Genomic DNA, 17,165 nt, shown 5'->3' on the forward strand with positions numbered 1-17,165 from the left:
TTCCTTCTTCAAGTCAAATCCGATGAGAGCAAGATTCACTCATTCCCCCTCACCTGCCCCCTATTCCCTTCCAACAGATTGCTTTTTCTTGCCACTTTTATGTGAGATAATTTACCCCATTCTATGTCTTCCTTTCTCCCTCTCTCAATATATTCCTCTCTCATCCTTTAATTTAATTTTATTTTTTTAGATATCATCCCTTCATATTCAACTCACCCTGCGCCCTCTCTCTCTATATATATATGTATGTATATTCCCTTCAACTACCATAATGCTGAGAAAGGTCTCATGAATTACGCACATCGTCTTTCCATGTAGGAATGTAAACAAAACAGTTCAACTTTAGTAAGTCCCTTATGATTTCTCCTTCTTGTTTACCTTTTCATGATTCTTGTGTTTGAAAGTCAAATTTTCTACTCAGCTCTAGTCTTTCACTGAGAAAGTTTGAAAGTCCTCTATTTTGTTGAAAGTCCATATTTTGCGTTGGAGCATTTTACTCAGTTTTGCTGGGTAGGTGATTCTTGGTTTTAACCCTAGCTCCTTTGACCTCTGGAATATCATATTCCAAGTCCTTGGATCCCTTAATGTAGAAGCTGCTAGATCTTGTGTTATCCTGATTGTGTTTCCACAATACTCAAATTGTTTCTTTCTGGCTGCTCACAGTATTTTCTCCTTGACCTGGGAACTCTGGAATTTGGCAGCAATATTCCTAGGAGTTTTCTTTTTGGGATCTTTTTCAGGAGGCAATTGGTGGATTCTTTCAATTTCTGTTTTACACTCTGGTTCTAGAATATCAGGGCAGTTTTCCTTGATAATTTCTTGAAAGATGATGTCTAGGCTCTTTTTTTGATCATGTCTTTCAGGTAGTCCAATAATTTTTAAATTACCTCTCCAGGATCTATTCTCCAGGTCAGTTGTTTTTCCAATGAGATATTTCACATTGTTTTCCATTTTTTCATTCCTTTGGTTCTGTTTTATATCTTGATTTCTCATAAAGTCACTAGCTTCCACTTGCTCCAGTCTAATTTTTAAGGTGGTATTTTCTTCAGTGGTCTTTTGGACCTCCTTTTCCATTTGGCTAATTCTGCCTTTCAAGGCATTCTTCTCCTCATTGGCTTTTTGGAGCTCTTTTGCACGTTCTCAAGAGAATGTTTTGTTTTATGTTATTGAAGGAATAATTAAACAGTTATTCAATAATTGAAAGAAATGCTAAACTTTAGTTAGAGGCTAATATAAAAAAAGTTTAATTTTTTTCTGATACCCATTCCTAGACTCCCTTGAAATCTATCCATGGACCTCTTGCTGGTAGACCACAGATTAAGAACTCATAGTCTAGATCAGGAATACATTTCTGATTGATTCATTTTTAATTGTCTTGGTTGCTTACAAGAACTATTTTAATTGAATGAGTGAATATTTCTCTATGGAAATTTCAGATATTCCCAGTTGCATCTGTTAATTCATAGTAATAATAATGCAAGGTTGTTCCTTAACAGTCTGCTAGAAAATGACCTCGAAGGAAAGGGGGAACACAGTTCTTGCCTTATTTGCTTAAAAATTCAAAAATCACTAATATTATTCACTATTAAGTACCTATTATATGCCAAGCACCATGCTAGGTGCAGAGGGTACAACATAGACAAAAATAAGTATAATAGAACATGCTCTGAGGAGGGGAACTGACAACTAAGGGAATAAGGTAAGACCTTGTGGGGAAAGCATTATCTGAGACAAATCTTGAAAGAATGCAAAGATTCCCAGAGGTATAGATAAGGAAGATAGTATATTCTAGGCATAATGAATGCATGGAGGGCACAAAATGAATTTTCAAAGCTTTGAGCAAATTAGGGCAGGAGAACACTGTAGATATAGTTAATCTAAATTTTAACAGAGCATTTGTAAAATTTCTCTTGCTGTTCTTTTGGAAAAGATGGTGACTGGGCTAGACAGTAGAGAATTAGATGGTTTCAGACCTAGTTGGAGGGCTAGACCCAAAGAGAAATCAGTGATGATCCTATGTTAGCTTGGGAAAAAAAAAAGTCTGGAGTGATCCAAGGATCTGTTATGGACTCTTTTAAAAATGTGTTAGTTTTTTGAATTAAGGCATGCCTAGCATGCTCATCAAGTTAATAAATAGACTCAGAATTTAAAAAAAAAACATTCTTAACAGGAAAGCATTGGATTGGATCTAATAAAGGTGAATCTCAGTAGGATAAAGGTAATGTCTTACACTTGGGTTCAAACAATCAACCTCAAAAGTATAAGATGAAAGGTGAATAGTTAGATAGCAGTTTTTTCACCAGAAAACAAACAAACAAACAAATTCTGTGAGCTTTAGAGGACCACAAATTCACTACAAGCCAGTAATGTGCTGTGGCAGCAATAAACAATAATGCAGAATTGAGCTACATTAATAGAGGCTTAACGTGCAGGGCTAAGTAGGTGATAGTCCTCTTGTACTTTGCCTTGTTGAGACCATCTCTGGAGTATTGTGTTCTGTTCTGGTCACCAAGTGCCTAGGATGTTGATGAATTGTAGAACATTCAAAGGAAGGAAACCAGAATTGTTAATTGCTGCATGAGAATCACTTGAAGGAATTGGGATCACTTGCCCCTGAGAAAAAGACAAGACTCAGGGGAGACATGACAGCTGTGTTCAAGTATTTGAAGGGAGGGCCATCATGTGGGTGAAGACTTAGATTTGTTGTCAAGACTAGCAACGGTGAGTCAAAGTAATGGAGGTCAAATTGAGGTTTGATGTCATGACAATTGTCCTAACAATTAGAACTTCGCAAAAGTGGACATGGACTATCTCAGAAGCTGGAGGATTATCCCTCATTGAAGATCTTAGAGCAAAGACTGGATGATTACTTGCGTGTATTATAGGAGGCATGTGTGAGTTAGATGATCTATACTCGACTCACTTCCCATATTTTATTCTGTGAATAGTGTCAAAAGGGATAAAATTTGAGAAGAGAACATCTTTTTACTAGAAAGGGCAGAACAAAATTGGCTAATAAGAAGTTGGTATCTAAAACAAGCGGTAAAATAGTAAGAAAGCATAGAGCTGCCCTTGATGTTCAAGTCACCTAGCACAGATGAGCTACATCCTTGAGTGTGGAAAGAACAAGGGATAGAAGAAGTGGAGAGGTGGAGTCAAGATAGCAGAATAGCAGGAAGTGTGTAGCCCAGCTCCTCTACCACATTTCCTCTGCAAAGATCTAGAAAATGCGTTAGACTGAATTCTGATCAAGAAATCCAAGAAAAAAATCTTAGTGAGTCATTTTCTAATCCTATTTGGCATACGGGGAGACAAAGAAGTCTGCAAACACTGGAGATAGGGTCTTGCCAAGAGCATTGCAGCACCTAGGGGATGAAAATTGGCCAAAACTAGGTACCAGGGAAGGAAGCGTGGAGCAAGAAGAGATCTTAGGGGATCCCTGAACAAGAGCAGGGTGCAGGAATGGGTGCCATCTCCCTGCTCTACCACCTATACCTCCACCCAGTTCCCAGTTACAGATCCTCGGTAGACTCAGGAGAACCACCTGCGTTTAGAGGTAGTAGAGAGGAATAGTTTCACATTTGTTTGTAAGACATGGCTATGTCTGAGCAAAGAACAAGTTCAGAAGCAAACAATAGTTATGTGGCTTTGATCCTAGGAGGAAAGCAGGGATTATTTCTAGCCTCTAGCCTAGGCTAAAGCCTCCGGTGAACAAGAAGTAACAGAATGATCAAGGCAAGAATCTCAGATCTAAGGATTCAGTCACCCTGAACCTATAGAGCTTCCCAGCGGCTTATCCGGTTGAGTCTAGCACCAGCCTACTAAAACTCCCAACCAGGGACAAGCCAGCAGACACAAACCTGGGTTAGGAGTTTACTAAGCTCAGACCAGAAGGGCAGTGAGTTGACTTTAGTGGAGATCACATCACTTAGAGCATCGCAAGCTTGCAGGTCCCCTGCCTACACTGTAACAGTAAGACACAAGAACAGAACCTCAGCCCAGACCTTCCCCCCAGAAGTGTGCAGAGCCCAACCCTAACTCAAGGCCAAAGTCAGAAAGCTGGAAGAATAAGCAAAAGAAGAAAAGAACTTGACCAGAAAGAGCTACTATGGAGGGAATCTCCAGAAAACTATGTGCTAATCATAATGAGTCAGCATTTCTTTATCAAGAAAAGATCATGCCAGACTAAAGTTACTTCCTTTTTAATGGAATTACTAGTGGTGGAACTACTGAAGATATACCGTATTTCCCCATGTATAAGATGCTCCCGTGTACAAGACATACTTTAGTTTTGGGGCCCGAAATTTGAAAAAAAAAAAATTATTACATAAAGTTATTGAACTGAAGTTTTATTCATCTGCTCATAGCCTTCAGGCATCTTTTGGGCAAGTCTGGTGCATGTACGCATGCTTAGTCCATTCCATTTCATGAACCTGAAGCACCAATTGTGTCTTCCTTTGAAATCAGTAACTTCTTTTTCATCAGCAGTTCTTCTTGCCTCATGCTGAACCATCTTTGTGGACACAGGAATTCCAATTGCCCTTTGCTCTTCAATCCATATATTCACTCCCTCTCTAAATCAGGCCATTTTGCTAACTTGCCTCAAAATGGCCTTCTTCTGCTGCGGCATTTTCAGTGGGGTTTCTTCTTCTTGTAGCCAGTCTCAGATTGTTTTCTCAGTTGGAGGAGGACCAAGCTTAGGTTCAGTAGCATGATTTCCATTCACTTTTGCAAACTGGATCACTTTTAACTTGAATTCAGCACTGTACAAAAATCTTTTCTGAGCCATTTCTGGGCAGAACATGGCAAAACGTAACCTAATATACCGGTAACAAATATGAAACAATGAGCACAAAGACAGCAAGTGCGAAAGAGTGGGAAATGCAAGTAAAAAAATCTACAGCAATGAGCGCAAAAACAACCACGAAAAAGTGGGAAATGCAAGTAAAAAAAAAATCTACAACCACTGTATGCACCAGTTTTTAGACCCCAATTTTTTTGGAAAAGGGTGCATCTTATATGTGGGGAAATACGGTAATTAACTCACAACATATCAAGTCCAATCAAAGTGTCTCCTATGTGCCAGGCACTGTGCTAAGTGCTAGGTATACAAAGAAAAGCCAAAAGCAGTCTCTTCTCTCATGGAGCTCACAGTCTAACTGGAGAGACAGTATGCAAACAACTGTGTGCAAACAAGCTAGACACAGGACAAATAGGAAATAGTTAACAGAGAGAAGGCACTAGAATAAAGAGGCATTAGGAAAGACTTCCTCTAGTAAGTGAGATTTCAGCTGGATGAGGGAAACCAGGGGGTGCAGATCAAAAGGGAAAGAATTCTAGCCATTGGAGACAGCCAGTGAAAATGCCCACAGTTGGGAGATGAAATGTCACGTATGAGGCCAGTGTCACTAGATCTCAGAGTATGTTAAAAGGAATCAGAGTATGTAAGAATATTGGAATGTAAGAAGAGGCCAGGTTATGAAGAGTTTTTAAAAGCCAAACTGAAGATTTTATATTTGATCCTGTACATAATAGGGAGCCATTGGGGTTGACTGTGTGGGACGCAGTGACATGATCATTCTCGTACTTTAAAAAGATCAGTTTGATGGTTGAGTAGAAGGTGAACTGCAGGGTGAAGAGACTTGAAGAAGGTAGACCAACCAGAAAACTACAGTAATGGGGAAATTAGGAGCAGAGGAGAGTTTGGGGGAAACATAATGAGTCCAGTTTTAGACATGTTGAATTTAAAATGTCTGTGAGACATTTTGAGTCCAGTTTTAGATATCCAATAGACAGTTGGAGTTGTGTAAGTAGAGGTCAGCAGAAAGGTTAGGGCTAAATAAATCTATTTGAAAATAGTCTTCATTGAAATGATAATTGAATACTTGGGAACGGATGGGATGAGATCGCCAAGTGATTAAAGTCCTCTTTGTCTTTTAAAGTTCTTCACAACCTGGCCCTTTCCTGGTCTTCCAGTCTCCTCATACCTGACTTCCCTCCGTTTAACTCTGCAGTCCAGCTGCCTTGGTCTTGCATGTTGCCCTCTCTGTCCTCTGTCTATGCCTTCACACAAGCTTTCTCCCAGATACCTTTCCCCTCTGGTCTGCCTTTCAGAAGCCCAGGCTTTCTTCAAGATTCAGCTCATGTTGTTGTTTGTCCTTCATGCTTGAAGAGGACCAAAATGACATCACAATGTCAGGGTCAGTGTACAGTGTGTCCATCTATGGCTGTACATACCAATAAGAGCTCAGAAGGCTCTACTATAGGTCAGGCACAAATAGAGATGTCTCTAAATTTGTGCATCTCACATTTCTTTTGAATTAGCACAGTTCTGCTTTGCTCATAGAGCACAGCACCTTCATTGATGCAGGCACACTGTTTATGCTGGATGAACCTGTGCCAGTGTCTTCCATGTCTCACAATCGATACCAGAGTTCTTCAGAGAGACCTTGAGAGTGTCTATATATCACTTCTTCTGACCAGCATGAGAGCACTTACCTTGTATGAGTTCTCTATAAAATTGTCTTATAGGCAAATGTACATTTGGCCTTTGGACAGTGTGGCCGGCCCATGGGAGTTGTGCGCTTTGCTGTAGAGTTTGAATGCTTGGCAGTTCAGCTGGAGAACCTCAGTGTCCAGTACCTCATCTTGCCAGGCGATCTTCACAATCTTCCTAAGACCATTCTAATGGAAACAATTCAGTTTTCTGGCATGGCACAGGTAGACTGTCCAGGTTTTACAGGCAAGCAGCAATGAGGTCAGTACAATGGCTCTGTAAACCTTCACTTTGGTAGACAGCCTAATACATCTTCTCTCCCAAACATTCTTTTGGAGCCCCTCAAATGATGAGCTAGCTCTGGCAATGCATGCATCAGCCTCATCATCTATGTGCACCTCCCCACAGCATTCAGAATTTCTCCATTTGCTGGAACTGATGGTTCCATGTATGGATAGTGCGGTGCTGGCTGGTGGAGGACCTCTGTTTTCTTGATGTTAATTGTTAGGCCAAAATTAGCACAAGCGGCAGAGAATCAATCCATACTCTGCGTCTCAGCCTCAGAGGCGGCATTAAGTGCACAAAAGTCCATACACCAACTCTCCCTCTACTGTAGTCTTGACTTGTAGCCTTTTCAGGTTAAATAATTTACCATCGGTGCAGTGGTTGACCTTGATGTCTTCCTCCTCATTGAAGGCATCTGACAACATTGCTGAAAACATCATGCTAAAGAGCATGAGAGCAAAGCACACAGCCCTGCTTCACTCCACTGGGGCCTGGGAAAGTGTGGGAGCAGCATCCATCATCTATAACCTGTGCAAGCATGCCATCATGACACCAACATACAGTACTGACGAACTTCTCTGGGCAACCAAAGCCATTATCTCCCATAGGCCCTCACGACTGACAGTATCAAAGGGCTTGGTTAGATTGACAAACGTTCTCTACAGACCTCTCCTCTGCTTCTGCATTATTGGGCAGCAAACACCATGAGGACCATTCTCTGGCCCTTTCTGAAGCCACACTATCTCTCAGGTAGATGACCATCTTCCAAGTAAAGGATCAGCCTATTGAGGACTCTGGCAAGAATCTTCCCAGCCAAGTCTAAGAGAGAGACTTCTGCCCCTCCCCCATGATTGTCACAGGACAACATATTTCCTTTTCCTTTAGAGATGGACAATAGAGGCATCCTTGATTTCCTGGGGGATAAACTCCTTTTGCCATATAATCTGGAAGATTTCAGTCAGCTTTTGTATGAACAATGGACCGCTTGTCTTTTAAATCTCAGCTGGAATGGGATCAGCGCCAGGTACTTTGCCACATGAGAAGAGCCTAATGACATTCAGGACCTCTTCTTAAGTTGGAAGTACAGCTAGAGAAGGATTGACTTCAGCCTGAGGTCTACAGTCAGTGGCTTCAGCGTTGATTGATGATGGCCTGTGGAGAATACTGTGGAAGGATTCAGCCCATCTCTCCAGGATAACCCACCTTCTGCAGGAGGCTTTTCCTGAGCCCCCAGATACCAGGGTCTTCCCCTCTCATAGCACCTTCTGTCTGCTCTGAATAGATCCTATATATACCTAGTTATTCCCCCCATTAGAATGCGAGTTTCTTGAGGGCAGGGACTGTTTTTGCCTTCCTTTAGATCACCTTTAGAACACTATCACTTTGTACAATATCTGGCACATAGTGGCCACTTCATAAATGCCTGACTGACAAAGTTTGTGGTAGCCTTTCACATCATTCTTATGGAGAGGATGGAGAGATGTGGCCTAGACCATAATATAATTCAGAATGAAGCGAGGAGGAGGAGGAGGAGTGGTGTGTCTTTGGGGGCGGTCAATGAAGGCTCAGTGCTGCTTGGGTTGTTTTGGGCTTTTTTAGTACCGTATGTAAAAGACTAAATGACATGCTTATTGAATTTGCAGATAATAGGAAGTCATAAAGTATAGCTAATGCTGCATCAATACAGAATCCAAAAGGTGTAATCATGTCCAAAGAAATTTAATCAGGATAATTGTAAAGACAGCATCTTGTAGGTCAAAGCATTAAGCATACGTTGGCTATTATTATTATTCCTCACCTGTAGGTTATAGATATTAAAATTGATGTTTGTTATAGCAGCAGTCACTAAGTTTTATTTTTTAGATTCTTGGAGGGAATATGCAAAACCCCTGGAAGGCTGGGTGGCATACATATTACCTGTCCTTCAGAAATCATTGGTGTAAGTATTTCCTTCACCAATGCAGATTCCCATTTACAACTTAGTAGGTGGTTTTGGAGTTTTGCTGAGGCTGAACAATTCATCATCCTGTGACCTACTTGGTGATGAGTACAGCTGTTATTATTCCTGTTTTTTTTTTTAAGAGAGGAAACTGGATTTAGAGAGGCTGTGACTTCTTCAGTCACATAGGTAGTAAATAGTAGAACTTAGTTCTGACCTCTGATTGGAGGGTAGAGGGAAGAATGCCTTTTCCAGCCTCCATTTCAGAAGGGGTCCCAGGCCATCTGTTTCTTCATTCCCCACATAGCTGCATTCCTTTGTATTTCTCCAACATGCCCATACCCTAGATATCTTCCCTCCACTCTAACTCACTCACCCCCATCTTTTACCTTCCTTTTGTGTGTACTTCTCGCATTAGATTGTAAGCTCCTCGAGAAACTTTCTTTTTCACATTTGTGTCTCTAGCACTTAACTTAGTACCTGGCCTATAGCAGGAACTAAATAAATGTTTATTGATTGTCTGACTCTACCCTCAGTGTTCTTTCTATTTCACCATGCTGCTGTGACTAAAACTGATGAAATGATTTCACCATCATCACTGAAAGTTGTCTGGATGTCTTCTGGGCAACACAATTTATGCTAGCACTCATAGTCACAAAGTTAGACTGCTTCTCTTATACCATGAAAAGAAATTCTCATCTTTATACAAACTAGAGAGATAATTTGCTGAAATAATTCAGTGTCATTCTTTGCCAGAAGAATGTATTGTGTCAGAGTCAATGAGGTATCATGAAAAGACATAAGCTAGAAGACTTGAAGACAAGTCTCATTTTTACTACATGTTAGCTCAGGGACCTTAAAGCAAGTCACTTAACATCTCTGAGCCTTAATTTTGGTTATCTGTAGAGTGATGCTACTACTTAACTACCCGCTGCAGATGAGAGGCAATGTGGCATAGTAGACAGAGAGTGGACTTGAGTGAGAAAGACCTGGGTTCTAGTCCCAGCTCTTAAAACGTACTGGCTGTGTGACCCTGGACAAGTGCCCCAGATAACTCTTTTAAGACAATAAGTTGGAAAGAACGTGCTGACCTTTATTGGTGGAGGGAACTTCCATGTTAGGATATCTTCTGATAAAATTATAGCTACAAATCCTCTCCCTCCTGCCTCTGAGTGTTATTGTGAGGATGGATAAAATAACAGATGTCTAAGTACCTTATTCCTGCAAAGCACTTTCTAATTATAAATTATCATATTACAAATTAAAAAAAACTAGGCTATGCTTTCTTGTCACATAGTGTTCAGGGATGGAATAGTTAAACATCTTGTGAATAAAGCTAAACTTGCAGGTTAATTTTATCTACTATAAGAGGTACTATTGTTTTCCTGTGATACCTTTTTGATAGTTATGTGAACCTGCCTAGCAAAACAAAAATTGAAGGACTCCCGAATTAAAGATCCCATATCTTTCCAAGAGAACAAGATCCTCTTGGCTCAGAATATAATCCTCACTTTACAATTTTTCTTGACTTTGGAATTGTCTAATTTGTACTCAGCCAAGTCATGTGAACACTAGTAAAGATTATGTAAAAGGCCTCAGCAAGGTGTGGAAATGACCCTATGTTTTCCAAGGTTGTGCCAATGGGAGTAAGCTCCCTCAGCTTCTACCAAGCCAAAAAGGCTTTGTAAAAGGCTTTGTCTACCAGCATCAGGCAACTACAACTACAAATAATTCCAGAGTGAAGCAGCTGGGCTAAAACCAAAACAATGTGGATGTGTCTGGTGACGAAAGGAAAGTCCAGTGCTGTAAATATCAATATTGCATAGGAACTTAGAACGTAAGATCTGTGAACCAAGGGAAGCCGGATGTGGTCAAACAGGAGATGGAGAGATTAAGCATCAACATCTTGGATGTCAGTGAACTTAAATGGGTGGGAATGGGTGAATTTAATTCAGGTGATTGTTACATCTACTACTGTGGGCAAGAATACCTTAGAAGAAATGGAGTAGCCCTCATGGCAATAAAAGGGTGAGAAAGGCAGTACCAGCGTATAATCTCAAAAGTGATGGAATGATATCTGTTGGAATCCAAGGCAAACTGTTCAACATAACAGTAATACAAATCTACCAATGATGCCAGAGGCCAAAATTGCTCAGTTCTTTTAAGACCTACAACACCTTCTAGAAATAGCATCAAAAAAAGCTGTCACATTCATCATAGGGAATTGGCATGCTAAAGTAGGCAATCAGAAGATAATTAGAATAACAGTCAACTTTGGCCTTAGAGTACGAAATGAAATAGGGCAAAAACTAATACCGTTTTGTCAAGATAACTTGCTGGTCATAGCAAAAACTCTTTTTCAGCAACCTAAAAGTTGACTCTTCACATGAACATCACCAGATGGCCAATATTGAAATCAGATTGATGATATACTTTGCAGCTTAATACAGTTGGTTAGAACAAGACCTGGAGCTTACTGTGGTTCAGATGTGGTTCAGAACATGAGCTTCTTATTGCCAAATTTAGGGTTGAATTGAAAAAAAGAAGGGGAAATCATCAGACCATATAGGTATGACTTAAACAAAATCCTTTATGAATATGAAGTGGAAGTGATGAAAATATTTAAGGGATTAGATCTGACAGAGTGTCTGAAGAACTATGACAGAGGTTTACAATATTGTACACAAGAGGCAGCAACAAAAAGCATCCCAGAGGAAAAGAAGAGCAAGAAAGCAAAATGGCTGTCCTATGAGGCTTTACAAATAACTGAGGAAAGAAGGGAAGAGAAAGGCAAAGGAGAAAAGGAAAGATGTACACCCAACTGAATGCAGAATGCTAGAAAATAGCAAAGAGAGAGAAGGTTTTCTTAAATGAGTGATGCAGAGAAACGGAAAAAAAAAAACAATAGAATGGGAAAGACAAGAGTCTCTTCAAGATGATTAGAGATATCAAGGGAATGTTTCATGCAAAAATGGACATAATAAAAGACAAAAATGGTAGGGACTTAACAGAAGTGTAAAAGATTAAGAAGTGGAAAGAATGTACAGAAGAACCATACAAGAAACATTTTAACATCACTGATTAATGGCAATGGTATGGTTACTGACCTAGATCCATACATCCTGGAGAATGAAATCAAGTGGGCCTTAGGAAGCATTGCTAACAAAAAAGTTCATGGAAGTGATGGAGTACCAATTGAACTGTTTAAAATCCTAAAAGATGATGCTGTTGAAGTGTTAAATTCGGAATGCTAGGAAATTTAGAAAATTCAGCAGTATCCACTGGATTGGAAAAGGTCAGTTTACATTCCAGTCTTAAAGAAGGGCAATACCAAAGAATGTTCAAACTGTCAAACATTTGCACTCATTTTACATGCCAGAAAAGTTATGCTTAAGATTCTGCAAGCTGGGCTTCAGCAATATGTGAATCAAGAATTACCAGAGGAGCAGACTGGTTTTCAAAGAGGCAGAGAAACTAGAGACCAAATTGCCAATATTTGCTGGATAGTGTAGAAAGCAAGGGAGTGTCAGAAAAATATCTACTTCTGCTTCACTGACTACTCTAAAGCCTTTTAAAGTATGGATGAAAACAAATTGTGGTAAGAGATGGGTTCCTGAGGAACCCATATGTGAGTCAAGAAGCAACAGTTAGAACTGAGCATGGAACAACTGATTGCTTCAAGATTGGGAAAGGAGTAGGACAAGACTGTATATTGTCACCTTAGTTATTTAACGTATATGCAGAGTACATCATGCAAAATTACAGCCTGAACAAATCAAAAGCTGAAATTAAATTTGACAGGAGAAATAGAACAACCTCAGATATGGAGAGGATACAGCTTTGATAGCAGAAAGTAAATAATTGAGAAGCCTCTTGATGAGGGTGAAATAGGAGAGTGTGAAAGCTAGTTTGAAGCTTAATTTAAAAAAAAAAAAACCTAAGATCATGGCATCTGGTGGTCCCATCACTTCTGGTAAATAGAAGGAGAAGAAATAGAAACAGTGTCAGATTTTATATTCTTGGACGCAAAAGATCACTGCAGATGGTGACTGCAGCCATGAAATTAAGAGATGCTTGTTCCTTGGAAAGAAAGCTATGACAAATCTGGATAGCAGACTAAAAAAGCAGAGACATCACCATGCCACAAAGGTCCATTTTGTCAAAGCTATGATTTTTCCATTAATAATTTGGGCTGTGAGAGTTGGATTAAAAGAAAGCTGAGTGCTGCAGAATCGATGCTTTCAAATTGTGGTGCTGGAGAAGACTTTTGAGAGTCCCTTGGATAGCAAGGAGATCAAATCAGTCAGTATTTGAAGAAATTAACTCAGACTATTCATTTGAAGAACAAATACTGGAACTGAAGCTTAAATACTTCGGCCTCATAATAAGAACACAGGACTCAGACCTTGATGTTGGCAAAGATTGGAGGCAGAAGGAGAAGGGGACAGCAGAAGAGGAGATGGGTGGGTAGTGTCATGGAAACAATAAACTTGAGTTGGGACACAAGACTTTGGGAGATAGTGGAAGAAAGAAGGACGTGGTTTGCAGTGGCTGCTGAACAACAACAGCAACCAGCCCGGCAGTGGGCTGCCTGCCTGTGCTCTCAAAGCCATCCCAGCCCTGTTTGAAAACAACATTTTCGGTCACGGCCACGTCTCTGTGGCCGTCTCTCCAGCACGTAGAAGGGCTATGATCTTCACCAGTGGAGGAGGTATACTGCTGAAATCGTGGGTCCTTGAAGTATCAATAATGTAGACCCCAGCTTACCTTCCAGTGTTAATCTACCTTATTCTCCTTTTCCTCTTGCTGTACTCCAGCCAAGCAGGTTTTCTTGCTGTTTCTCGCACACAATGCTCCTCTCTTCTATGTTTGTGCCTGTGCATTGACCGCTCTCCATGCTTGTAATGTACTTCCTCCTCACCTCTGCACCCTAGAAAGCCTTGTTTCTTTAAGAATTTAGCTCAAATGAAAACTTCCATATGAAAACTTCAGTGATTACTCACAACTTCTAGCACCCTTCCCCCACCCCATTACTTTGTATTTGTATATACTTCTTATTTCCCCAATGAAATCCTGGAGGGCAGGAACTGTTATAAGTTTGTCTTTGTATCTTCAGCAGACTAGCCCAATTCCTTGCACATGGTAGGTGCTTAATAAATGTTTACTGATTGATTTATTGATTGATAATAGAATGGTTTAGTCTGCTTCTTTATCTAGGCATAGTTAAAGTTAGATCTGGAACTAGAAGGAACCATAGATACCATGTAGTACAAATCTCTCCTTTTACTGTTGAGGAAACGAAGGCCTAGGTGGTAAAATGACTTCTCCAAGGTCACACATGTAGTATTCAAAACAAGATTTGAAGCCCAATCTTGATTCTTTTCCGTGTACCAAACTGCCTTCCTCAACTGTATAGGCAGGTGTGTGCCAGGTCTGTGTTCAGCACTTACTGTGTTCCAGGCACTGTGCTTAAGTGCTGAGAATGTACACACAAGCAGAAGGTCCCTGCCTTCAAGGATACATTCTAATGGGGTGGGGGCGGGGGGCGGGTGGAATGCATAAAAGGGAGCTAAAAAGCAAGGGAAAGGAAAAAGGAAGGTGCTCACACATGAGTGTGGTACTGAAGTCCAGGAAGTCAGCGTCATGGCCAGGAAGAGTAAGAAATTTAACTAGTCTGGGACTGTCCCCAAAATGGAGACCCCAGGAGGAACTTTCCAACAGGAGAAAGAGGCTGACTTGACAGCATATTCCAGGATAAGAATGCTGGGGGAGTAGATAGATATTCCAGGGTGAGTAAGCCACAGACAGTGATGGAAATTCCAGGGCGAGGCTGAGGCTGAGATATGGTTAGAAACTTTAGCTGGGCTGCCACTCTTTTTAAAAGTACTCAACAAGAGAGTTCAAACTGAACATAAAACTGTCGTAGAAGTGAAAATAAATTATCACAAGGGAGAGGAGAGAAAGGATCTTGGAGAGAGGAAAAAAGTTCTAATTTTTTAAAGTAACTAGAATGTTTTCATTCCTATTTAAGTTAAGGATACTTTAATCTCAAATTCAGTAGTAACATATATATAAAAAGGATACAGAAAGTTAATAAAAGGAAATTTCATGTGGAATTAGTGAACTAGTCATTATACAGTATTTGAATCTTATAAATTGGTCATTCATAAATGTCTCTGTTTCTGAAACCATTTTCTCTAGATAACTATGATAGTGGTTTTTTTTTGTCCGAAGGGCAATTGTAGTTTGAGCTTATTTGTTAACTTAAACTGTTTTGATTTCTCTAAATGAATCATTTGAGCAGCATTGAGTTGCAGATTAGAAATGAAAATTTAGCCATCTCCCCTTTTTATTAAGATAAGGTCTTTAATAAAAATTTATGGTACATAGTACACAAAAACAAATATAATTCTTTGTTCTTTGTTTTGTATGAAGTGTATTAGTAATCTTCCCTATGTCCCTCTCATATTTCAGGCCTATTATTACTCAGCCATCATTGAGGATGTGATACTGCGCTTTTCTTGGACTATCCAAGTCTATGTCAGCACCCAGAATCTGAACCCTCATGTTGGGGAAATCATCTCTACTGTATTTGCTCCCCTTGAGGTTTTTCGGTAAGTGAATGGACTGAAATTTTTCTTTCAGATTTATTTTAACCAGGGAAGAAAGATAATTTGTTTTTATTTTTTGCAAACAAATTAGAAAACCACTAATTCAAGAAACGTGAACTGGCTGATTCTAAGAATATGTCTATAAGTCAGAACTTGCATTTCCAGCTCACACTGATACAGAGGTGATTTTTATATTAGACAAACAAGGACAAATAGATATTTGACCCATAACTTAATTGCTATAGGGATCTCCCAAGTGATGAAACTCCTTCTGCCAAAGTAGATGAGCATCCTCACTGCAACTTGAATCTCAGAGAGGTTCTGCCCAGGATTACAGAGCCTGCAAGTGCCCATGTTGGGCCTTGAGCACAGCCGGGGCTTCCTGGCTTCAGTGTTGGTTCTGTTCACTCTACCCAGTTGTTGTCACCAAGCACCCAAATAGGGCTGAACCCTTGAAGCTTCAGTCAGACTTCCCAGGCTTGGAACACAGAAAAGAACAAAAGCTGCTTCTTTGGTTTCCTTCTTTTTAAAAAATAGTAACTCATTTTAACAGGAATTACCTTGTGTATTTCTGAAAATCAAGTTATTAGCAGTGGTGACAGAAAGTTGTCTTTGGCAAGTGAGAGCATAATGACATACTGACCTAAAACAAGCCAGCATATGTGTATGAAGGCCAACAACATAAATAAGGGATTCCTGCTTTCTTTGGCTCACACTGACTCTCTTTTATTCTCCTCTGTAGCACATTACCTGCAACAGAAGTTCCAAACCTCTACTCTGTCCCTTCCTACATTACTCTGAGCAGATGAACCTGCCTCCTACTTTATCAAAAAGATGGAGCTAATGAGAGTCCCTTCAGTTACCTCCTCTACAGTTCTCAGTGCACTTAGTGATCTGTAACTTCTCCTTGCTAATCTCAGAGAATGATATGGCCCTCCTCTGTCTCAGAATAAACCCTCTCCACCTTTCATCTGCCCCCTTGCCCTCCCTCTTGACGTTGTTTCATAAGGCATCCCTTATCAGTCATCTCTCTCTGTGGCTTCCTCAGACATGCCCTCGTGTCTCATCCTTCACAAAAGCCTTACCTCCACCTTGTTACTTTCCCAAGTTATTGTCCTCTCATTTCTCTTAATGACGAGTAGTCTGTGCTCTGCTGTTACTTTTTCACTAGCTACTTATTCTTCAGTCTTTTTCTCTCTGGCGTTGCTCCTCACTGCTCCCTAATGAGAACAGGCATTAATAGAGCCCTTTGAAGGTTACAAAGAGCTGATCCTTACCACAGCTCTTAGATGTGGGTACTGCACGTATTATATACCCATTTTACAGCAGAGGAGACTAAGGCTTACAGAACTTTCAAGTTATTTGCCTCGGATCATATTGTTCATTTGTTTAAGTCGAGTCCAACGCTCTATGACCCCATTTGGAGTTTTCTTGGTAGAGATATGCGAGTGGTTTCCCATTTCCTTCTCCAGCTCATTTTACAGATGAGGAAACTGAGGCAGACAGGGTGAAGTGACTTGCCCAGGGTCACACAGCTAGGAAGGGTCTGAGGTCAAATTTGAACTCGGGTCTTTCTGACTCTAGGCCCAGTGCTCTATCCACTGTGCCACCTACCAGCCCACCTGGGGTCATACAGCTAATAAGTTATCAGCGACAGGACTGAACTCCTGCTCCATCTCTTGCAGACTCTGTAGTTTATTGCTCTATCTATATGCCATGTGGTCACTTTACAGAAACAGCTCTAAGATCAGCAGTGACTTCCCAGTCACTAAATTCAATGCCCATTTTTCTGTCCTGGTCTTGACTCTCTCCGAAGTGTTGAATACTGTTGACT

General features: G+C 40.4%; 1 protein-coding gene across 1 annotated transcript in view; it reads left to right on the forward strand.

The window, feature by feature from the left end:
* XPR1 (xenotropic and polytropic retrovirus receptor 1) overlaps positions 1 to 17,165 on the forward strand; it is a 246,712-nt gene that overhangs the window by 208,931 nt on the left and 20,616 nt on the right. Inside the window, exon 13 of the mRNA XM_036754279.1 lies at positions 15,195 to 15,334. Coding sequence (XP_036610174.1) covers positions 15,195 to 15,334 — 140 coding nt within the window. The remainder of the gene's footprint in view (positions 1 to 15,194; positions 15,335 to 17,165) is intronic.

This window comes from Trichosurus vulpecula, chromosome 4 (genome assembly GCF_011100635.1).
Source record: "Trichosurus vulpecula isolate mTriVul1 chromosome 4, mTriVul1.pri, whole genome shotgun sequence".
Classification (NCBI taxonomy): Eukaryota; Metazoa; Chordata; class Mammalia; order Diprotodontia; family Phalangeridae; genus Trichosurus; species Trichosurus vulpecula.